This window comes from Aphelocoma coerulescens, chromosome 1A (assembly GCF_041296385.1).
Source record: "Aphelocoma coerulescens isolate FSJ_1873_10779 chromosome 1A, UR_Acoe_1.0, whole genome shotgun sequence".
NCBI classification, from domain to species: Eukaryota; Metazoa; Chordata; class Aves; order Passeriformes; family Corvidae; genus Aphelocoma; species Aphelocoma coerulescens.
Genome location: NC_091014.1, coordinates 25,508,545 through 25,533,612, shown reverse-complemented (window position 1 = coordinate 25,533,612; position 25,068 = coordinate 25,508,545). Strand labels below are relative to the sequence as shown.

The 25,068-nt window shown below is 40.6% G+C and overlaps 1 protein-coding gene across 2 annotated transcripts in view; it reads left to right on the top strand.

Moving 5' to 3' along the window:
• The first annotated feature begins 8,463 nt into the window (after nucleotides 1-8,463).
• Nucleotides 8,464-25,068, top strand: part of CFTR (CF transmembrane conductance regulator) — a 91,135-nt gene continuing 74,530 nt past the window's right edge. For both annotated transcript variants that reach the window (XM_068996873.1, XM_068996863.1), the window contains exons 1-3: nucleotides 8,464-8,563; nucleotides 21,146-21,256; nucleotides 24,042-24,153. In XM_068996873.1, coding sequence (XP_068852974.1) covers nucleotides 8,511-8,563; nucleotides 21,146-21,256; nucleotides 24,042-24,153 — 276 coding nt within the window. In that variant the 5' untranslated portion in view covers nucleotides 8,464-8,510. The remainder of the gene's footprint in view (nucleotides 8,564-21,145; nucleotides 21,257-24,041; nucleotides 24,154-25,068) is intronic.

Genomic DNA, 25,068 nt, shown 5'->3' with positions numbered 1-25,068 from the left:
AAATAAAACAACTTTTAGAAGAGCTTTTTAGATTCTATAGTCTAATCTGAAAATGCTTTCTCTGATAACTCTTCAGAACTTTTTGAGTCTGTCATTTCAGTGCTCAGTGCTGTTAAATTTGTCCATTTTTTCTTGTTTTCTCTCAAAACCCATTATTGCCATGTCTTTCTAGTCTCATGCCAAAGAAAACTGAGATTATCCATTCTCCCATTCTTCTGTGGGAAGAAACTGAGACACCTGATGAGTGTGGTTTGTTCGGTTTTGTTGGTTGGTTTTGCTTGTTGTTTTTCTTCTATCAAATAGTACCTTTCCTTTCAGAAAAGAAAAAGAAACAAAACCAAGCAAACCCAAATACCACATTGTCTCTCATTTGAAAGATAGAGTTCAAATAAAGGATTGTAACTTGAGTTCTACGAAGCAGTTCATGACTGGGAGCTTGACTGTGTTCAAGTAAAATAGCTTTAGCAGAGCAAACTCAGAAAACTCATCTCAGAATGATTATCCAGGTAGGTCTCTTACCAGGCATGGGAGCTGGTGGCACAAGTTCAGGGGCAGAACTCAGTGGAACATGAACTTCATCACCAGTTTTTTAAGTCTTTGCAAGGTGCCTCTACCTTTGGTTGACCAACTTTTTATTCCTTTTCATATCAGTTATTATATCAGTATGTAAAGTTTTGGGTTTTTTTAGTAAATAAGTCAAAAGTTAGGGACCTGAGTTGCTTTATATACCCTTATATTCCTTGCTTCCTTATTTTTGCAGTGTTATCAGTGATAGCCAGTATTTTACAATAAGCCTTAACTTGCCTACAGCGCTGGGAAGTATTTTTTGGTCTGCATCACCTAGAGGTGTGTAGGATCAAATTGCTCTGCAGGTTTACTTGCAACAGTGGCAGGCTGGTCTCGATGATCAAACTTTATGTTCTGGCAGTTCAGCAATTTTTGTTAAAAAGTGTCATTGGAATTTTTTATATCTCAAGAATTCCTTTTTTTTCAACCAGTTCTGTGGACAGCTTCAGGACTGATGCCTGCTTTGTCACTGATAACACCACTGTGCTGTGGTTGTCTAACATGGTTCTTACTCTGTCTAACATGATTCTTATCCTGTAGTATAAGCTTTTTTCTTGCAGAAAAGTCATAGGGTATTTTGTAAATAAAGGGGAAAAAAGGACCATTATCTTCTATAGCTGTATAATGGTGGGTTTCTCCTGCTGTCACTTGTGCAAATCACAGCTTGACATAAAACCACACAATTTCAAGACGTCTTGCCTTTAGCCTCAAAAATCTTAACTATTTAAAATACAGCTATACCTGTTTGGCTTAGCACAAGTAGCTTCAAGATCTCATGATGAGAAACTTTTAAGCTCATATAAATTTTTCACTGTGTCCACTGTGAAAGGTTTTTGATTAAACTCAGTAACTCATGATATTCTGCTGACAGCTGCCATTAAATGAAAAAAAAAAAAAGACATCACTTCTCTTTTTGACTGGGAGAAAATCTTTTATGAAAATGTCAGTCACTGACCTAATCCTTGTTCCTTTGTACTTGAAAAGGTTATTGGTTTTCTGAAGCCTGACTAAACACAGGGTTTTAACCTACTAACCTGGATCTCAGCATGGCCATTGGAAATGGGATGGACGTGGGCTGAGACTGCTGAGAGAACTGTGTGGAAAACAGGGGATTGGATGCTGCCCAGCCCTTTGTCTTTGTGTGGAACCCTGTTTGCCCCTTTACCCACACAGTGAGCTCAAAATTCTTGGATATCTTTCGGAGGAGCAATTATCCCACCTTTTTATTTTCTTTTTTTTTTTAGTTTTAAAAAAAATTTTATTATTATTCTGAATATTAAGGCAACTTCCTTATTGAAGAGGCAATTACAGAGGCAATTTTAGACTATTTCAAGACTAGAAAAAAAGACCAAGTCTTACAGTTCTTTTTTTAACTGGAATAACAGTGGTTTGCTTCCAACTTTTTCCATTAAGTTCAGAAGATATTTGGACCCATATGGAGTTGTTTTAGGCAAGAGTAGCATACACCAAACTATGCACACTTTCAAAAAAAAGTGGGCTAAGGATCCATTGTGCTGCATGGATTCGCATGGTGGAGTTTCTACTGCATGAACTTTGCAGTAACATTCCAGTAAAGACAATTCCAGTCTCAGGGCTCTGACAGGAGCCCAATCTCTTTTCTTTTAAGCAGTTGTAAATAATTAAGCACTTTTTGTTATGCCCTAGGTAGTTCAATAATCTTTGTTGCTCAGCTGTTTAAGATTGCTGGTGTGTGCCTTTTTTTGAGTCACAGAAGGTATCAGTCTTGGATTTTTGCCCTTTTAACCTCAATAATACCATTGTTCTGGGATTATTACATGACAGTATGAAGAGGAAGAAGTTAAAGCTATCTTTGGAAACATAAACCTTGCAAGCTTGTCAGACTTGGAATTTCAGGCTCTTAACTCCTCTCACACTTACTCTAGAATGAAAGCAAACAAACCCTGAAGTTTTGAGAAAACTGTTTTCTACTGCAACTTCCAAAGAACCAAATATATTTTATCAAGTATAAAGTGAAAAAATATACCCTACATTTGGTACCTGTTGTTTTTTCCATTTGCTTCAATATTTGTCAAAAGTGTCTCTTTTTTTTTTTTTTTTTTTTTTTTTTGTTAATGCAGGTACTCTATTTGCCAGGACAATTATTGTTTCTGATTAAGCTGTGTCCAAACTGTTGAAACACATCACAGATCTTGATATTACGAGAGTTACTAGCACAGGCCTTTCACAGTTTTAAGAAATCTTTTAGAAAAACGAGTAGTATCATTTTCTTATGTAATCAAGGCCAAAGTCTGAATTTCCTCTTTTCAGATTCTAGATCCTTCAGGACTTTATTTGACATAAACTTAGTCAGCAAGCTTTCAGTCAGTACTTTGACAGATCATGTAGAAAGGCAGATCAAAATTACACTTCAGTAGGTCTAAAAGTTTATACTGGTTTTGATGCATCAGTATAGATAGAAATGGGTTGTCAGAGAATCATGTGCTTCTGAATGAAATAATACATTTTTGTTTCCCTTATTGTGTGTCAACAATTTTGAAAAGTTTAAGAATACTTTCCAGTTTAAAAAGATAGTCTTTTAGTAGTTATTAACTCCATAGACCAAATGACAGCATGTGAACATGTCTGACTTTTGTCTGATGGTTCCATCTAGTGTGGTGTTACAATTTTTTTTGAAAATTGTGTGCAGTTTGAAGTGCTTTGAAGAAGTTGGCCTGCAGAATCAACCTCTGCAAATTCAGTATGAGTTGCACCATACTGAACACCAGCACACAGCTATTCTGCTATTCTTACATCAAGACTGTGATTTATTCTTCACTGTTTTCCCTCTTGTGATTTCCATGTAAGTTCTTACCAAAATGGAGTCTGCCCATCTTACCTGTCCAGAATGAAAGGTGTGATATTTTCACGGTACTTCACCTCCCAGCTCAATATGTTGTGCCACAGAAATACATGCCTCATAAAAGACCTGTTTAGTTTCTCTGGACTATTAAACTGTTTTCCGTATTTTTTGAGACCATGCGTTGAATTAACATAGATACTGGTGATGCAGTGTGGGAAAGCATACATAACTCTGCTTGCCAAAAGTGTCCAGTGTGTACAGATTAAGAATGTTAATCTGCAAATATTTGAAGCATTGGTTGAATTAATTTTAGCAGTATTAAGACAATGTACTGGAATACAGGTTTTACTTGTGGAAATGTCAGTCTGGCATCTTCTGCATGTCCATCTCTATTCTGAAAGTATTATGAATGTGGACTCAAAGACTATTTGTCTGGTAAATATTTGGGAATAGTTTACTTTTTAAGTGAATGCTGTTACAGCTTTTATTTTGGTTGAGATTCAGTTTTTGATATATTTCCTGGGAATAGAGAAGCTCTTTGGAATTCATAGTAACATAAGCCAAAACTGACAAACAGTATGAAAAGTAGGATGTTACTAATTTGTCCACAACTAGAGAATACTGTGGGGACTTCAACAACTAAGAGTAGATATTTATAAGTCATCAGATAGAATGCTTTTGTTGAATAATAAATTATACATATACTTAAAACTGTAGTTGACAGAGTTCTTTCATTGTTGCTGCTTTACTGTTTTGAGTAGTTTTCTAATGTGTGTGAGGAGCTCTGAGATAATAAATTTTTTGTAAATAACAACTGTGGGGTAGAATAAAGCCCTTCCCTATGGAAAAGTGCCCAGACTACTTTCCCTGCTCGTAGGAGAAGTTGGAAGTTAGATGAAGGTAAGCCATCTCACAAGAGATATGAGGAGGTATACCTGACCCATATGCTAAGGCCATTCTTCTGAGAGGATTTGAAGTAAGGCTTCCCACCATTGTTGAAATTACTTGGAATGATGAAGGGAACCCAGGTCCAACTGAGTGTACAGGGAAGCTTGAGAGAAAGACCAGTGTCAGATCTGTGGATTAAGTTCCCTGCTTTTATTAAAAAAAAAAAGAAATATAGAAAATAGACCAGACTTCTTTGGGGTTGAATGAGACGTTGCAAAAAAAAAAAAAAGTTAATAATAAAGAAAGTGTTAGTTTTGACATCTACTTAGCTTCGTTTTCTCAGGAGATTGTATTTAATATGAACATGCTTTCTCTATGAACATGCTTTCTCTTTCTACTAAGAATTTCTACTGCTTTGTCCAGCGACATCTGGATCAAAAATCCAAACATAATTAAATTTTTAGAATCATAGAATCATTATGGTTGCCAAAGACCTCCAAGATCATGAAGTCCAATCATTGAACAATTGCTACCAGTCAACTAAACCATCTTCTTCTCTTCTTGAAAATCAGCAGCTGGATTAAAAACCAAACAAAAAAGCCCCAGACCCCCAGTGTATTGCTGTACCTAGGAAAGGGAATGCAAAACTCTTTTGGTGACTTCATGGCATCTAAAGCAAGTCATCTGCGTGCCCTGCCTTTCTCTGCCTTGCCCCTTACCATAGGTTCATACCCTTACTTATCTTGGCAAAAGCGCTAAGTGAGTTTTCTTCCTCTTAAATTCACATCCCAGTGAAAATGCAGATGGGGTTCCCAGCTAGATCTGAAGCCTTTAACAGCTTTACATACAATCTGGTGGCTTTGGAGCAGAATGGGAGCATGTACCAAAGGCAGGAGAGAGGTCAAGGTATAGCCCTCAGGGTAGAAGTCACTTTCAGTTGCCATGAACATGGAGCCAGTTTCCCGTGTGTGTGACTTCAGACTGCCCATGGCCTGTTGGCTCTCGCCTGGTTGAGTTACCCCTGCAAGAGTGTGGGAGCCAGAGCTACCACGGTGACGGCACAGGGAATCAGCCTTTACTCATCCTCCTCCTGCTTGGCTGTCTAATTCAGCCTCACCATGTTTTCTTCAGAGTAAAGTCAGATGGTGGATGTGGATACATCTTAAGGATAAAGTAGCTGTTGTCTCAGTGCATCAAGTTGCATTTCTGTAGAAGTGAAAGAAATTCTTGTAAATGAAATCCATAAATAATGCTAAAGTTGGATGTATTTCAGTCCCTAGAGAAAAGCAGAAGTATTACTGTTTATTCCTACTCACAGTAATGCTAATGACAAGTTTCACGTTCATGTCAGCTGAGTATGTTCAAGATCCCTGGGAAGATTAGGATTCTGAAATAAGCAACGAAATGTAACAGTGGAAACTTTGTGGATACATGAGAGAAAAATGACAAGAAATATGTAAAACACAACCAAGAGTTTAGGAGTTTTTGACTGTGGGGTGTATGTATGTGAAAGCATCTGATTTATTTGCAAAACTATTGGATCACAGAGCAGGTAAGTCATCACTCCATGGGTTTTGGTGAACATAGCCATAGCTGGTACTTAAGGAAGTAGGCAAAGAAATATTCTAAGTTTAGAGAAGAAGTGTTCAAAATTAGGGAAAGTTCGTGGAATTTTTCATGTAAGAAAAATTACATAATCAACGATGATTGATGGGGTGTCTTTGTTAGTCCCAAATTTGGTACAAGTGCGTGCAAATCAGCTCTTATGGTAATAGCCACGGGGAGATACTGTTATGAAAAATACTTCATTACCCGTTGACGTTTTAACTAGTTTGGACCCGATCCACTAATGATTTCAAATGACTAACATACCTCACTTTCTAATGTAAATTACAAAAAAAGAAGTCTAATCCCCTGCTCAGTTTCTGCTTTATTCACTTGCACCAGAGATTCAAAGGCTGGAAAGGAACAGAGCCTGTAGCAGGCTAGTGTATACTGGTTAAAAGACTGGGTTTCTAGTCTGACTCACTGATCTCAAAGGTCTTTTCCAACCTACTTGATTCTCTGATTCTGTCTTTAAATTAAGGTTTCACCATTTTTTAATGAAGTGAAAAACTTGGTAGGTCTAGGTGATCTGCATGTCAGGGCCTTCCCAAAGAACTTCTCTCAGAGGCCGATGGAGCATGTGGGATGCCAGCCTTGCCCCGGCTATCGTAGAGGAGGGATCTGAATCCTGATTCGCATTCCTACTTAAGCGCCCTGACCTCTGGAGGGGCTGGCGGGCTGTCACTGCCGCATCAGGGAGCGGCGGAGGTGCCTTCCAGGCGCCCGGCACCGAACGCCCGGAGAAGCTGGTCCCGCCTTCTCCTGGCTGCCGGGGTGCGGTGCGGTGCGCAGTGCAGTACGGGGAGCATTGCGGTGCGGTGTGGGGTGCGGTGTAGTGCGCGGTGCGGTGCGCAGTGCAGTGCGGGGAGCATTGCGGTGCGGTGTAGTGCGCGGTGCGGTGCGCGGTGCAGTACGGGGAGCATTGCGGTGCGGTGTAGTGCGCGGTGCGGTGCGCGGTGCAGTACGGGGTGCATTGCGGTGCGGTGTAGTGCGCGGTGCGGTGCGCAGTGCGGTGCGGGGAGCATTGCGGTGCGGTGCGGGACGGGCTGGCGCCCCGGGCCCGGCTCCACTAGGTGGCAGGATGCCGAAGGGCTCCGCGCTGCTGTCCTGGAGCCCGGGCGGATTTAGCCCTGCCTCTACGTATTGTCTGAGGACATGATAAAATGCGGACAGTTTCCTGGAGTCCTGCCTGCCCCGCGTTTCTTACTGGCTTTGTCATTAATAAAGCAGAATCGGGAAGGATTCGAGGGAGGTCTGAGACACAAAGGAGCCCGGTACGGTGACAGGGTAAGAAGGCACTCCTTGGCTCGGCAATCAGCTAGGAAGAATTGCCAAGGCAAAGAGGAATGCTTTATGAAAGCGCTGCGGGGTGTTGCGAGAAACGGTGAAAGTGTCTGCAAAGTTTGCAAAGAGTAACAGCTGGTTAAATTGTAGCGCAAGGTATAAGTCCTTAGGAAAGTACGTTCGCTGCTTTACAGAGCAAGTTTAGAGGACAACGGCTGCATGATTAAGAAAGCATGGCGTTTTCTATTCGTATTTTTTAAGTTATAGAAATGAAAGGACACTGGAATGTGTAAATATCAAATAAAGCATCAAATAAAATTAAGTCTTCTACAGAATTAAATCACATGTTCTTTTTTCTTGCTTCTTGTCATCTTTATCTCTTTGAGTATGCTTTCTGCTGCGCACTATGAAAACAGTGATTTTGTTTGTATGTCACACACATAAAGCTTCAGAAACAGCCTCAGTGTTAGATCTGGGTTCTTGGGCTAAACTTACCAAAGATATAATTTCAGTTCCCATTCGTCTCGGTTCAGGTACGGGCCTGACAGAGAACTTGAAAAACTGAAGCAAGTGTATTTTAAAGTAAGTGTGATCGCGCTTGCCTCGCACCCTTCCCTGAGCTGACCTCCCTCTCCCTTAAGCCCTTGTGCCCCTGCGCTCGCCGCGGGACCGCGCACAGGCATAGGGGCCGTGGAGGGGTCTTCTGGCCCCGGGTACCCACTAAGGCCGAACCCCGCTAAGCTGGCCTCGGCTCCTGCGGGTCTCGGTAGGTTACAAGCAGGCGCCCTGTGTATTGGGACAGGCTCTGCGGTGAGGAGCTGCGCGCTCGGGAGGGCGAGGGGTGTCCGCGCTCCGACGGGGCTGTCCTCGCTGCGCTGGACCGAGGCCAGAAGGCCCGTCTGGAGGGGTGGTTTCCCCGCCTCGGCACTTGGTCAGGAGAGGGGTTCGGTGCTGGGGAGAGGCTGGAGAGCCGGGGTGCGTGACTCGGGAAGATGATGAGTCGGCAGGTGGAGATAACGGGCTGGGCGAGAGCCGTCGGGGAGCCGGGGAAGAGAGGGTGCGGGGGGAGCGGCGGGGCGCGCCCGGTGCGCGGTGCCGGGCGCGGCGGGGAGGCGGGGGAGGAGCAGCGGCGGCCGCAGCGCACGGGCTGAGGCCCCAGCCCGCCCGCCTTTGAACCGGGGCAAAGCAGAGGCGGGGAGAGGGGCCGGGGCAGGAGGCGGACGGTGACATCAGAGCGGCCGGGCGGATAAGGTGGGAGAACCGCAGGAGCGGAGTGGGCGAGCGAGCGAGGAGTCAGCGATTAGCGGCTGCCTCCGGGTCCCCGCTCACCGCATCTCACCGCACCATGCAGAGGTCTCCCCTGGAGAAGGCGAACATCTTCTCCAAACTTTTCTTCAGGTGGGAGCCCCGGCGCGGCGGGACGCGGGCGGGCGGGGGCAGCGGGCCGGGCTGGGCAGCGGCGGCGCGGGGAGCTCAGCGGGGGCTCCGCGCCCCCCGCCCAGGCCACTCGGTGGAGAAGGGCACCGAGCACTGGGCACCAATTAGCTCTGGAAAGGTCTGTGGGGGAGAGCGATGGGAGTCTCGCTTGTTGACGAGATCACTCTTTTTTTTTTTTGTTTTTGCTGGGGTTTTAGCACCAGGAATGGGCTCTGGCAGGTGTCATAAACCTTCGCTGGACCCGGACAGATGAATTTATGACATAATTTGAGCAACCTTTGGTAATTGCTCAACTAGTTAATCTGTTATTTCACTGTAAACTTCGAGAACACAGTGGGGTGGTAGGGAGCAGAAGGGAAATGCTCTCAGAACAAGGATTCCTTCTGTTTGGCTGTTTGAGTGTTTAGCATTTGCTCAGTGTGCGAGTGTAATATATGATCTTACTGGAAACAGTTCCTTGTAAGCCTTGAAAATGTTCTCTTACAAGTAAACTTCCTAGTGCCTTTTCTTTCTAAAAACTTCAAATAAAAAGAGAAGGAGCCAATACCGGTGCCTGGGCACAATGTACTTTGTAAGACAATATGGAAGCTGAATACGTCTTATGTGACATCGCTAGAAGTGACACTGTGAACTGGAAAGAGCAAATAATCTTTTTGGCATTGGCCCACACAACACTGGTTTTGCCAGAGTTCCCCCTTCTGTTACTGGAGGGTCTTTCTCATGGCAGGGAAGGGAGGGAGGAAATCTTGTGTGAGGTGGGAACATGGTAATTGAAATGAAAGCGCATGGTGTAAAACTGTAATATTGTCATGAGGTCTCTGCCTGAAAAATTGAGGGCTTTTAGCTCACTTTTAAATGCTTTTGGAATAGCTTTCAGCAGGTTGGTCTGTATGTTTTTTAAAGTTTCTTAATGGTAGGGAGTCTGTATGAGTCACTGTTTGCCTGCCTCCCCCCACCTTGGCTCATTTTAGCCAGATATGATAGAGGGAGATGATCTCAACTATAACCTGTTCCTAAAGTTTTAAAAACATCCAGGTAAAAGTAATGGTCCTATAGGTGTTTTCCAATGGTGCTGCAGTGGGAAAGAAGCCGTGCTTGCTGTCAAATACTGCTAGAACCAGGAGCATAAGCAATTGGAAATTCTCCATAAAAGATGCTTCAGTCAGTGCTCCTGCCAAGTATAAGACAGAAATCTGTAGGAAATAAGTCTGTATATTAATTTAATTGCTCAAGGGGCCACTTGCTCTATTTAATTTTATTTGTTTATAAAACTTCTATCAGAGTACTGTTCTCCTAGAACCTAGGATGCTGCAGGTGTGAAGAAGAAAATCCAATAAAGCAAATATATTTCTGATTCCTACCATAGTGAAAGTTTCCATGTCTGAAACCAGATGCAGTTCATGCTTATTAAATACATAATTAACCATCTAGAAGCCTGAGCTCATCTTTTAAATCACAGTCTTTAAGTCAATTGAATGGTGTTTTAATCATGCTTATCATGCATGACACATTATATTGTACCAGGTATTGGTCAGGTGACTGTAATCAAAGTGATGATAATAAAGTATAGGAAGTTAAGGAGATATTCATGATGAATATTAACTAGAGCAGAGAAACGGAAAAAAGATGTATGGAGATAGGTTGCTTCTTTCCAGTGATAATGAAATAGTTGCTTTCAAATACAACACAATACATGTTTCAGTGGAGTAACTTTTATAAGAGTCTGCTATGCATTTATGTGGGAAGTACCAGTCTGAATATAATGTGGTAAGTTGAAAGTCATGTTAGCAGAAGTGATGTTAAAGTATTAGCTATTATTATTCAGGAAGTCTTGCTGATAAATATATTGCTACTATTTAATATTGTACAAGCTGTTATCAGCTGTAAGTCTGTAAACCTATTGGCAAGGTTTTTATTGCTTCATAATCTATCCTGTTTGTGCTGGAGAGATAGGTTTAAATGTGTTAAAGTCAGAATGTAGCTCTTTGCTCATAACTGAATACTTTATACATGTTTCAGTATTCTTTGTACCTTTTTTCTTAATTCTTTATGCCAAAAAAAAAAAAAAAGTGAGAAACTGTCTTGGTATACAAAGAGTAGTATCTTATAGAAAGTGTTATCTTTTTGTTGTATTAGTGATAGTGATAGTACTGGGGCAAAAAAAAAAAAAAAGGAAGATAATTGCTAGGAGTGGTTATGATAGAAAGTAATTAAAATTAGAAATTAACTTTCATCCTAAATTTTAAACACTTTTGGTTTAAACACTGAGCTTTGGTGATTAGGAAACAAGGTGTGAAAACAAGTGGTTTGAGATCTTCTGTTAGGGGCACACTTAGAAAACACTAGGTACTGAGAATTTGGGTTTTCAGAGATTGTTTTGTGTTTTGTTGTATTTTCCTTATTACATTTTCAGGGTTGATCTCTTTTGTTCCCAACCACATGCAAGACATTGTTTCTGTGCATTGGCAACTTTTTACCTTGCTTAAAGAAAACAGAGTTTTATGCAGAAGCAGTCAGATCATCATATGATTAGCTTCATATACATTGTGCAGCTTCACTTTTGTCTTTATAACCATTACTTATTTTCTTTTGGAATTTTGGAGTTTTGCAGGGTCAAGGCCATACCTTTTGTCACAAACAATATCAGACTACTTTGCAATCACCTAGTTTTTATTGAAGATTAACTGAGATCAGGAAGTCTTGTTAATTAATCAGTTTTTATCTGAGAGCTGGCACACAGTGTTATTGCTGGAGTTTCAGAAATGGCTGCAACTATGGGACTATTCTGACTTTATTACTTTTCTTTTACATGTAAATTTAGGTATTACAATACAAGTTCTCAAAAAGTAATCCTTGTGCTCGTGTCCAACTCTTTAAGCATATACTTTTGCTTTGGTACTTATCAAATGTGACAACTCTTGGCAAGACCTAGTACTTTAGTGCCTGATTCATTATTAAATCCAAATGAGAAATACAAACTAACCCAGCTTTTGTGTCAAGTCTTCTCATGGATTCAATCAGTCAGATCTGCTCTAGTTGCTTCTTGCTTTCCAAACCAGAGAAAAAGAAATCTATACATTTATACAGCTGTCCAGTGGTTCCTAGAACAATTTAGCCTGCAGGGGATAAATGTTGGATTCATTCTTCTGCCCTGTGTGTGTTGTGAGGGCTAGGAAAAGGAATTCAATTCTACACCTCACCTCTTCTAGGAAGTAGGACCAAGTGTTACCAGTGTTTGGCAGTGAGGGTGTTTTAGTTCTCTATCTCTGGCTCAGCTACTTTTTAGAGCGTAAATCAAAAGTGATTCTGTACTCTTCTGAAAAAGAAACTTCTTTGCAACTCCTAATTCCTGGTATGAAACTTCTTATGTAGTCTGCTAATAACCTTTAAGGTGGATAACAGAATTCAGGACTTAAGGTTTGAAAGTACTTAGTCTGTACAATAATGTTATTCTATCACTCTTTCTAGTTTAATTCAGTCATAATTTCAAGTTTAAGAGTGCCTTGTGCAAGATAATTTCTGGCTTGAAAAGGTATTCTTATGAGAATTAAATTGATTCCCTTCGGAGAAAGGAACTAAAGCCAGACGTTCCCTAGGCAGTGCCTGCTCTATCCTTGAATTGTCTATCTTAGAATTTAATGCCAACAAGTTACTTAGGCTTTTCATTCTTTAATTGAGAAGGATTTATGTGTTTTCCTTGAGAAGTTTGGAATTTAATGTGTGCATTTGTACTCAAATTTTCTCCTGAAACTGTCTCAAGTTCCTAAAAGTCCCAGATTTTGTATAGGAAACTTAAAGGCCTAATTCACGTCTATAAATTTCACTCTGGGGGGCAGGTGTCTCGAAATTGTCATAACTAGTATGTATTTGGAGCATCCCTTATCAATACCTAGCTGTAGCATTTTGCTCATCTTTCCTCTTTGAGCAAGGAGCCTCTGTGTACACTAGCAGGTGGATTGTATGGCACAATGTTATGCTCATTTGCTGGGGCAGTCATCTTAGACACTTATAAAAAGCAATTTTTCTATAGTATATTTTTAAAGCCCTATATGTGTCTAGCCCTGATGAGCTGCCTTTCACTGATCCCGGACAATCATAAATTCTGGCTGTTAGCAATAGCCAAACACAGATGCAGCTGCAGCACAGATTATGGCCCTGTGAGCCTGCCTGATCATTTGTCTGTTGCCACAAGTGGTCCTTGGAGATCCACTGGTCTGCCAGCCCTTCAGACCTGTCTAAAACAGCAAGGTGTCAGTGCTTCTGGAAGTCAGACGGTTCAAAGATGTTTGTGCAAATTTTGGACTCCTTTTGAAAATTTGACTTCTATTGCTATTTCCAAGGTAAAATATGAAACTTGAAGTGAACTGGAGAAAGGATGCAGGGTCTCCTACATTCAAGTAATTTCAGTCAGAGGAATACCTTCTTTAACAATAAGGCTAAATCGTGTCCTTGGCTCAGCCTGAGACTCCATCTTTGGTCTAATGACCGAAAGTGCAAACCTGGCATAGCACAGGGACCTTCTCTGGCTGCTTTATAACTCTAAAGCACAGATACCTAGGTTAAGTTGCATCTGACTTCTGAAATATATTTAAAGTCTGTTTTCTTCTTGAAGGAGGAAGACTTACTATCTTGATATTCAAAATGAATTATCAAGCGTTTGAAATATTTGCAGACGTTTCTGTACCTTGTTGTTTTCTACAAGCTTATTTGATTTGGGTAAGATAGAAAGTAATCCATACAAATCCTTGATTTTTTTTTTTTTTTTAATACTGTAGGCAATGACATGGTTAGTAGATTTATTATCTGTATTATAGAGGCTTCTAAATGCGCTAACAGAAATTTGAAGTCTGCTGTATTAAGCAAAATATTTCATAAAGAAGTCTGTTTTGAAGATCTTGAAGTCTAAGCAGATAGCAAAAAGGATGGGTTAAAAAGAAGTTTCCCTACTAGTTCTGTAGAGAAGAAAGTGGTGTATACAAGGATTGTGATTTTTCCTGGAAGCATGTGGTGGAATCAGTGCAGTCTGCCTGAGATCTCCTGTCCAGGACTTTGATTGCACAAGGGTATTTCTGGTGTGACAAATTTATTTCAGAGTATTTCTGCAGTGAATGATTTTCACCTCTTTCATACTGAAGTCTTAGTCTCTGAATATCTAAAGTTTTGGATATGCTAAATTTCCAAGTGGTGAGAATAGTGTGACTTACTGCAAGAGGGTTCGACAGCTTGCTGTTATGTTGGTTTATCTTTTTTCCCTTCACCTACCTCCCCAGCTTTGCAGCATACATGTGTAGGTATAGTTGTGGCGGCAGGATGGTGCCAACTTGATGTCCAGGTAATAATGTGTCACATGATGTCCTCTGAAATAAGTAAGTTAAAACTGAAAATTAACCTGTATATAAGAAGACACATTGAAACATGTTGCCAAATTTTGCCATGTGAACTTGTAGATGCAGTTCAACTGCCTTCCATGAGAGTGGGTGTATGCCTGGGTGAGATGAGCAAGAACTCAGAGGCTGTTTACGTATCACTCCCTCTCTTATAAGCAAAAGGATCTGCATGAGTTTTTCAGTCAGCAAGTAGCCAATCCAAGGCTGCATTGTCTTGAAGGTCCCCAAATTAGGAGAGAATAAGTAGGCGTTTAAGACATATTTTGAAACAGCATTGTTTTTCAGTTTAAACCAGAAGCCTCATGACTGTCAGATACAGGTAGGCATCCTTCCTTCCAGAGAGGATAGGCACAAGGGAGAATTGATCCCATAAGGCAGTGCTTGGGGTGGGCTGTTGCAATACAAATGTCTTGACTCCATGGGCAAGGTTGTGCCTTAGGAGAAAATCCTAAATGACAGCAGGTAAAGGTACTTGGTTTTAGGTATATTCCCATATTTTAATGTTGGTATTTATCCTTTATTTTTTTCCTCAACTTTTAAAATGAGGGATGTGAATCTTTGTTGTATTGGAGTCATTCTGATATCTCACTTTAACTTTCACCTTAACTCATTTTAAAGTTAATCTGTAAATTCTGGAATGCATTTATTTCTCTAGAGGTAATAAATACAAAGAAAACAAAAGCACTAAGCTCCCCCCACTCTTGCTTTTCTGAAAGCCCAAGACTGTTTTGGAAATCAGAAGATATGAGGCATTTTCTCATTAGTTTGCAAGGATCATGCTGAGGAATAGCATCATCAAATACCCAGGATACAGAGAAAATGGCAAAGAGCAAGTAGTAAGAGAAGCAGCACCTAATTCAGGATTGATTCCATATTACTGTAATGGTAATTTACATTTAGATACTTGGTATTAAAATTAAATAAAATGCAACTGTGTTCACCTGTTTGTTTATACCTGAAGACCTATTAGTCATTGGGGTTGGACCAAATTATAATTTTGAAAAGGGCCATTGCACCTGATGGGCAACTCTATGCTATTTTATTATGAAATGTATCTTAAAAAATGCATGGCTAACACAGTGAAGTGCTGAATTGGGTGAAATTTGGTTTTATCCCTTAGTGGCACGTCTGGGAGATTTTAAAATTCAATTAGATCATGAATAGCACTGCTCTGCAACACTTTTGCTGATGCAAACTTGCTGTAATATTCCTTGTTCTTTCAAAGGGCTGGAAGAAAATAAGTCTTTCTCTTTTTCTTGCTGTGGGATATATAATTGAGAAAAAGAGGGAAGATGAAGAAACATCCTCTCCTAGTCAGTCTAGCTGTAGGTGTATGCTGAAACAGCCTTAGAAACCTTGTTCATAGCACATCATCACCACTGTTATTTTGTTAGCTTCTTTAAAGAAATATTTTAAGCATATCTTACACTTGACTTAGGTACCTAAACAATTGACAGATTTCAATACAACTAATATATTCTGATGGTATTCTAATGGTATCCTTCTATCTTGCACAACCTAACCCCTAATGTGCTTTGTTTTCTCTCAAAAATAGCTCTCAGTACTTCTGCAAACTGAAATATTTTGATTACCTTATTAATTGTAAGGAAAAAGTATTGAATTTCTGTTACAAAAGCATTTAGAGATTAGATAATAATTTGAGTAAGTGTCACTTCACAAAAACTGGGCATAAAAGACAAGCCTTCCCCAAGAATTGCTGCAGAGTAATCCTAATTAAGATTTGCTATTGAAATCCTGGGGTTTCAGCAGAACATTGATTATTCTTAAAATGGTGCTGCTCACAGCTAGTGGCAGAGTCAATAATATTGCAGCTGAATGTTTTCCATGTCAAATGGAAATTTTCCTCATGGGAAAGAGTTGTTTATTAGCGAAGAAATGAAAATCTAAATTTTTGTGATCCAGGGGAAAACAACAACAAAAAAGCAGAAATCAGTAGGGTCTGGATTTACCTTCTATTGTTGAAACCCTGCAATAATTATATTTTAAAATTAAACTGTATTGCATTTTTTTGTTTATAAAGGGGGAAATGCTAAAGTTAATATGGTCTTCAGAATATATAGTATGCTGTTTCAGTAGGTTACTATTCAAAACAAAATAACTGCAACCCTACTCTGTCGAGAGTAGCCAAGGGGCAGGAATAAGTCTGTTGTGCTCCATGGGCATGCTGACTTGTCCCATCTGTTAGCAAGGATCACAAAAAGCTAGGGTCACCTTTTACAGCTGCATTACAGGATGCTCAGAGAAAACAGCTGGTGGTGCAGACACTCTTCTAGAGAAACAGTTTCGGGTGTAGTAGAGCCGGCACTTACAGTATAAAGTCAGCAACAATTTACAATTTGCTGCCACTGCAGTGATGGGTATCTTTTGTGAGAGGATGGGAGTGCAGAGCTTCTGACAGAGTCTGGTCAGAGTGACTCTTTGGGAATGTCTGAGATCTATGTGGTACATCAGCCTTTTCTTGCAGCTGGTAAGAATTCATGGCTCTACAAACATCTTGTGAAACTTAGGCTCCAAAGCATCATAATTATGGCTTGATTATATTCCTTCCTCCCTGCCCCCCCTTCCCCCCTCCTTAATTGTTAGGAGGAAGGATAAGTTAAAGCCAGAGGCACTTTTCGTTCTTTCTCCATGGAATTTTAGGTCCAGTTCCTTAGGAGCTGCAGTCACTATGCTTAATTATATTGTGCACAGGTATGAATGGTTTGTAGAGGGGAGTGAAACCATGGTTGCCTTTGCGCTGCTCAGTAGATGTTGCTGTGTTGTGCACAGAGAAGCTGTTGAAATGGTAGCAGTCTGATGAGTGATCCTTGTAGGACAGCTGCTCTGTTTTGCTGTTCTTGGGTAGCCCAGCACCACTGTTCTGTTACTGTCTCAACAACCTGTGCTTGATTTGAAGACCCCAATGGAGCTAGGGTATTCCCGTGCCTAGGAAGAAGATCTGGGCAGTTGGCTTAGCAGCACAGATGCTCCTTCTGTCTTCAGTGACAGGCAAAGCAGCCTTAAGGGAGAGTCAAATCCTATTGACAAATTGTCTGTGTTAATACTCTCTGGAAAGCCAAAGACATCTGTCCTATTGGTACAGTTTGCTTGAGTGGGATGAGTCTGAACCTACTGTAGAAAGCAATAGCTGTAATATGAGATCTGTTACATACTGCTTATGTAAATGACAAAGAAATGGTCATTAGAAATCTACCAAACAGTATGTTTTATATATATATATATATATATATATATATATATATATATATGATATTTACATATCAAGTTCTTAACATATTTTTTACTACAGGCAGTAGATAATAGATGTGGAACTTGCCTTCTTTTCTTCTTTCCTACTGTACCCCCTTGAAACTTGTTCCCTGCTGGGTGTCGTAAGTGTGTACCCGTAATAACATTCCTAGTTAGTGGCAAAACTCTCACAGCACTGCAGGTTTCTCTGTGAAAGGGTTCATTAAATGCCAGCCAGTAATCCGATGGCATTTGCTAACATAATGCTGTAAAGCCAATCTGTTTCCCTTCCTTCTTGCTCTCTTCCTTTCAGAATAAATTTCTCTCTCTCAACAACCTCAGGAGAAAACTCAGCTTTAACGCTGACCAATCATTTCCAATAAGCCAAAAAAATAGAAGAGCCATATTCATTGACAAACTTTGAGCTATGTCACCTAGTGTTATGGAAACATGGATAACTACAGGTTATATTGCCAGTTAAAATAAATTCATAGCCATTTTACATTTAAAATCTTTGCAAAGAATCTAGAATATAATGGCAATTTGGATGCTATAGGAATCTGGCAAAAAATTGGTTTTATGAGATATTTATGTATTTTAGGTCTAGTATATTCCTTTTAATACGATACAAACTACCTGCCACAGTTCTTGACAGCACAGCTCAAGCAGCTGTTGAAAATCCACCTTGAGACAAACATCACATGTCAGGCCAACTCCTCCCACGATTACTACTCCAACCCAAAGCCACTTGGCACAGCGCACAAATTGGCCAGGTCTAGTTAGGGTGGGACTTCCAAGCAAGGCCAGGGTAGCTGGGAGATGAACAACTCTGTGCAAGCTGTGCCAGCAGTTTGCAGTAGGAACCTGGCTGCAGACTAGGAGATCCCCAGGGGAAGGTGTCAGCACTGCTCCTTTAGCTAGCTGGAGGAGTTTATCTAGCACAGTTGCAGCTACCGTGATGAGCAGTGAGATGAGGATGAGGACTGCATATGTCTGTATCAAGCATTGACTTGGGAGAGGAGGGTAGCTTAGGAACGACATAGTTTTGATGGCAGTGATAAATGCACCTGGTTAACACAGAGTTAAGCACAGAGTAAAACGAGGGACATTTCTAGAAGTACAGTAGATCTGCTAAGCATGCTGCCTTCCCCAAATGATAATACAGCCACTCAGCTCACTTTCTAAATGCAGTCACATTTTATTAGTTCAGGCTGTGGCAAAATGCCAAGGTAAGTGTTAATCAAAACTATAAATAAAATCCAATATGTGGAGGGAAACGGTGTAATAAAAATGTTTTCTCAAAACATACAAAGTGAAACTGTAAGGCACTTATCTTTTGTCAGGTTGGGGATTGCTTATTGCAGTATCAAAGCATTATTAAGGGGCTCAGGAAGGTTATTACTTAGCTACAGTGTTGTGAATTAAAGAAGTTGCCTAGGAAGTACTGTTACTTCCTTGCATTGGCTGCAGTAGTGGTTTTGTGTCTCATAACTTGTATTCATTCTGTCATTACTGAAATATCTACATATACAGGATTTCGGTGAAGCTGGTTGATGAGAGTTTCTATTCCTGAATGACAAGGATTAGCCAGTTCTCCACAAGATGTGCACAAAGCCAATAGCAACTGGTCCTTTCTGTCTTCAGGAGCTGGCAAAATACAAATCAGTACCTGATACTCCAGTTGCAGTTACCATGAAAGACTTTCACAAAAGTGTTACATGAAATTCAAAGGTTTTCTTCTAATCCATTTTATCCCTGAAAACATTGGCCCTTATTTCCAGTAGTTGTAAAGTTTATGGGTGTTTTACCATCTCCATATGGTAAAATGAGAGTCCAGTGACTCTCCAAAGTGGACTCTCCTAGCTGCCTTCCTATAGCATACCACGAATCACTTGTTATTTCTCAGCTACAGTGGTGTGAAAAACTGAGCTAGAAGTCATATGATTCATCCGAAACCATACTATTATTGCAGAAATGAAGGATACTCCTTCAGTTTCTTAGAGCATATTCTCTTTGCAGTGGATATGATATAACCATGCACTTGAGAAATATCTTGGTGCTTTACTGAATTATGGGGATTATAGACTGGTGTCTCATGCAATTCAAAGCTTCATTAAACGTTCAAGTGTGCATGTGTGTGCACACAGCTGCACACAGGTAGTCTTCATCTGTTGTGTTAAGGTCTTTTTGCACTTTTGTAGTATTTAATGATGTTATTTTACCTCTGTATCAACGTCTTTGCACCTTCAGAGGCTGCAATTGAGAATGTTGATTACTTGGTGTGTATGACATATGTTCTTACAGGCATACAGGTAAGCATATCCAATAAGCTGTTTCCATTTTCTAAGTGACGTTGGGAAACATTATTGCATATATTTTGTATTTTTTTGGTTGTTGTCTACAAAAACAGTTTAAAACAAAAATTTTGAAATAATTGAGGTTTTGCAGAATTTTATCATAATCATGAATCGTGCAGGGTTTTTTCACAAACTCTGGTTTACATATGGAAGTATGATAGCAATCATCCACAAGCTACTTCTTTTGCAGGCATTTCATTATTTTAAGGAAATATTTTTTATCAATGACAGTAAAGCAGAAATTCAGGTGGTTTCAAAATACACCATTATTTCAAAACAGTTCTTATGTTTTGATCTAGTCCTTTGCTTTCAAAAAGATTTCTGAACACAATTTGGTGAAAAATTTTGTATAAGTTGAACCTTGGGGATTCATAGGCCTTTTGGAGCTGAATTGTTTGATAAAATTAGTCATGGCTTATAAAGATTTTCTCTATAGAATAGACATTCAGAGTAGTCTTTTCCTGCTTTGTTTTATTTCAGCATGCCCTTTAAACTGGTATTAAAAATTTAAACATGACATTTGATAAAACATGCAAAATATATGTATATAATGGACACAATGAAGATCTTATGAGGAGTTCTGTGCAAGATCTGTGTTGTTAAGTGCATACAGCAATGTAAGATGTCATAGAATCATAGAATGGCTTGTGTAGGAAGGAATCTTAAAGATTACTGGGTTCCAACCACTTTCCGCTAGACCAGGTTCTCCAAGCCCCATCCAACCTGGCCTTGAACACTGCCAGGGATAGGGCATCCCCAGCTTCTTTGGGCAACCTGTTCTAGTGTCTGGCTACCCTCACAGTGAAGAATTTCTTCCTAATGTCCAATCGAAACCTCCCCTCTTTCAGTTTAAAGCCATTCCCCCTTGTCCTGTCATTAGATGGCCTTGTAAAAAATCTCTCTCCAGTTCTCCCAGAGGCCCCCTTTAGGTACTGGAAGGCTGCTCTAAGATTTCCCTGGAACCATCTCTTCTCCAGGCTGAACAATTCCAGTTCTCTAAGCCTTTCTTCATAAAGAGAGGTGCTCTATCTTTCTAATCATCTTCGTGGCCTCCTCTGGACTCACTCCAACAGGTTCCTGTCTTTCCTGTGCTGTGGCCCCAGAGCTGGACACAGTACTCCACGTGGGGTCTCCCCAGAGCAGAATAGATAGGAGTGAAACTTACATATCCACTTTACTATAGTTCTGATTTATTATTCATTTATATGGACATAGCACATAGCATTTCTGTAAATACAGTACAAAGATTTCAATCCCCTGTTCATTTGTCTCCTACTGAATCAGTAGGAAGTTTGGGGCATGATCCCACCCCAAAACTTATAAAATGCAGGAGTTTCACAATTATTCTTTTAATATTATATTTGTCAGTGTAATTTTGTAAATACAATGCAGGGCTGCACTATATTGTGTCATATATGTGTGGGTATGTGAATGCATGTGCACTTGGGCATACTTGGATGCTGTGAACAAATGTTCAGGGTGAGACAAAGCAACTCCAGAATTAATGTTGGAAATGTTTCTAACCTTTTTTTTCTTTCATATTTGCTTAGATGGACAAACCCGATTTTGAAAAAGGGTTACAGGCGACGGTTGGAGCTGTCAGATATTTATCAAATCCCTTCTTCAGACTCTGCTGATAATCTATCTGAAAAACTGGAAAGGTATGAAAGATTAATTAAATAAATTTGTTTCAGGAGGCAGATTGCAGTTTTCATTACAAAGCTTTTTGATGAAATGTTTGAATAGTGTTGGGTGCAAGCTGATTGCACACAGTTGTACTTTGGACGTGACTGGGATCCCTGGTGCAGATGTACCACCTAGATGGTCTAAATTACGAGATACAGGTACCTGTGATATCTGCCATTGATCACAAAATCACAGAATATGCTGAGTTAGAAGGGACTCACAAAGATCATCAAGTCCAATTCCTCGCCCTAAAGAGGACATCCCCAAGAATCACACCATGTGCCCAAGAGTATTGTCCAAATGCTCCTTGAATTCTGTCAGCCTTGGTGCTGTGACCACTTCCCTCTGTGTGAAGAACCTTTTTCTTCATGTCCAACCTAAATCGCCCTGACACAACTTCAGGCCATTCCCTCAAGTTCTGTCACTGGTCACCTCAGAGAAGAGATCAGTGTCTGCCCTTCCTCTTCCCCTGGGGAAGCTGTAACTGCAATGAGTTCTCCCCTCAGTCTCCTCTTCTCCAGGCTGAACAGACCAAGTGACCTCAGCTGCTCCTCATATGGCTTCCTCTCAAGGCCCTTCATCATCTTTGTGGCCCTGCTTTGGACACTCTCTTATAGCTTTATATCTTATATTGTGGCACCCAAACCTGCCCACAATATTCAAGGTGAGGCTGCCCCAGTGCAGAGCAGGGAGGGACAATCCCCTCCCTTGCCCGGCTGGCGATGCTGTGCCTGATACCCCCCAGGACAGGGTTGGCCCTCCTGGCTGCTAGGGCACTGCTGCTCAAATTCAACTTGCCATTGACCAGGACCCCCAGGCCCTTTTCCATGGTGCTGCTTTCCAGTACCTCATTCCACAGTCTGTCCGTGCATCCAGGGTTGCCCCATCTCAGGTGCAGAATCCGGCACTTGCCAATGCTGAACTTCATATGGTTGGTGATTGCCCTGTTCTCTAATTTGCCAAGGTCTCTCTGCAGGGCCTCCCTGCCTTCAAGGAAGTCAACAGCTCCTCCCAGTTTTGTATCATCTGTAAACTTGCTCAGTATCCCTTCCTGTCCTGTTTCCAAGTCATTTATGAATTGATGAAGACCACAGGGACAAGGATGGAGCCCTGTGGAGCCCCACTAGTGACCGGTCCCCAGTCTGATATCACCACATTCACTATAACCCTCTGTGCTCAGCCCATGAGCCAGCTGCTCACCCACTGCATAAAGTGTTTATCCAGCTGTGGGATGGACATTTTCTCCAGAAGGATCCCGTGACAGAAAGTATCAAAAGCTTTACTGAAATCCAAAAAGATCACATCTACTGTCTTCCCATGGTCAGCTGGGTGGGTTACCTTGTTGTAAAAGGAAATCAGGTTTGATAAGCAGGACTTTCCTCTCATGGAGCTGTGCTGGCTGTGACCGATGACTGTGTTGTCATTTAGGTGTTTTTCAATACCTTCCAGAATAATTTTCTCCGTAACTTTGCCAGGCACAGAAGTGAGACTGACAGGCCTGTATTTTCTGGGGTCTTCCATCTTGCCCTTCTTGAAAACTGGGACAATGTTTGCTAGCTTCCGGTCAGCTCCAGATTCCCAAGACTGCTCAAATGTCATAGAGAGAGGTTTTGCAATGACATCAACCAGCTCTTTGAGGATTCTCAGATGAATCCCATTAGCCACCGTAGATTTGTAGGGATCCAGCTGGAGCAGCAGATCCCGCACAATTTCAGGGTGATGAGTGAGGCTAGACTCAGAGTTTCAATGTTGGGTCCCTGGAGGGGGAGACAGCAGAAATGCTGTTCTTTCTTCCCAAAATAACCTTGTAAAACCTTGGTTTTCTTCAACAAAATAGCGTTCTTATTTTCCTTTGATACCACTGTAGACAGACTAATTGTTTCTGCGGAAATTGTACTCTGAATTTTGTCATTTAAGCTTTCACTATTTACCCTATTTCTGTGGGTCCTAATTTAGAAATTGTTCTGGACTTGTGAGTAACTCTTACAATAGAGATGTCTAAATCCATTCCCTCTCCACCAGTTGATGGTGTGGCTTTCACTGGTGTTTCATCTGCCCTGTTGTGCCCACCCAGTCAATTGTAATTGCACTGTGGTGTAAGTGTTCCAGACCAGTGGAATTTATTGAGAACATTGGTATGCTTATGCATTTTGATAGTTTATAAATGAAATATTCTGGTTATCTAATATTCTGTTGAAAAATGAAGAAAATAGTTAGTTGAGGAAATTCTCAGGAGTGCTTAAATCTGTGAGTCGAATTTTGCTGAAATATATGTTCTCTGTATACAGCATTGCTTCTGATCTAAAATTTATTATTGAGAAGAAAGTTATTGTCCCAGCAACAAGGTTTAAAATAGTGCTGTGCAGTAGAAAAGTCACGTTTTTGATACTTTGTTGGTGCTTTCTTTTTTGCAAGACTGGAAGAGCTCCAAAACGTTTATTTGCCTATTATTGTACTTTGGTTTTAAGTACAGCAGGTTTCTTTAAAACATACAATGTGACCTTTTCATGAAATAATTCACTGCTGGGTGATGTATGACTGAGTATTTAAAACTACCAAATATGTGGCTGAACTAGGTTTGAACTTTTATTGATCAAGTCCATGAAGAACAGATCCTTGGGGTTTCTGCAAAGCTTTCTTTCATTAGCCACCTTAGCTAAATCTCCTTGGATATACTTGAGTGAATTGAAGTATGTCACAGACACAGAGCCGTGTATTTGCTCATACAGCTTAATGGTTCTGTTTTTGGTTTCTTTTCAGAGAATGGGACAGAGAGCTGGCAACTTCAAAGAAGAAACCCAAACTCATTAATGCTCTTCGACGATGCTTTTTCTGGAAATTTATGTTCTATGGAATAATTTTATATTTAGGGGTAAGAATTATTCTCTTCAGCAAGGTTTTAGTGTTCCTTAAATAGATCCAAGTTTTAGGGACTGCTAAATTAATACAGAATATTGTGAATAGCTACAGATTTTTCCTGTGTATTACTTACAAAGGTGATAAATACAGAGATGTATTCAGGGGCTTTCATTAAAAAAAGTATTTTCTGATAATATCCTAATATTTTTAAAACATACATATTAATAGTTTTTAAATGTTTGTAGTGCTGTTAGTGCTCCCAAGTGTATGATCAGGAACTTGATGTGAAAGTCTGAACTGATTATGTTTATCACCTTTCCAGCATGTTAGCTAGGATTACCTTGACTTACTAAATGCCACCTGTTTGTTTGGCAGTCCTATCACTGGAGTTAAGAGCTGTGAAAATAATTTATTGCTAATGGTGTCTCACCAGGTATGTTGTGTAGCCAGACTGTAAATCTGAAAATTGCTGTTAACCAATGTGCACGTTTAATATCTGTGTTACTTCCAAGTTTCTGTGATTGAGTAGTAAAAAAAAGAGTGTATCACCTCTATAAGGAAGGGCAGGCAAGTCGAGACTAAAAGGATGTTGTGAGGGAGAAAATTAGAAGGGCTAAAGCCAAATTGTAACTAAATTTGGCCACTGTAGTTAAACACAGCAAAAAAAAGTTTTCTATAAATACATTGGCAGCAACAGGAAGGCTAAGCAGTGTCCATTCTTTGAGGGCAGGGAGTAGTGTAGTGTCAGGGGGATACCCTTTAGGTACTGGACCCTAAATTGTTTTTGTCCAGGTAGGGCAGTTAACTATCTAGGACAGGGCCTCTTGCTATGTATGTATGATAACCCTTCTCTCTCTACTCTTTGACCATTTTTGTCAGCTCTTCTCTGGGATGACATCTTGACCCCTACTCAGTCATGTCTTTTATG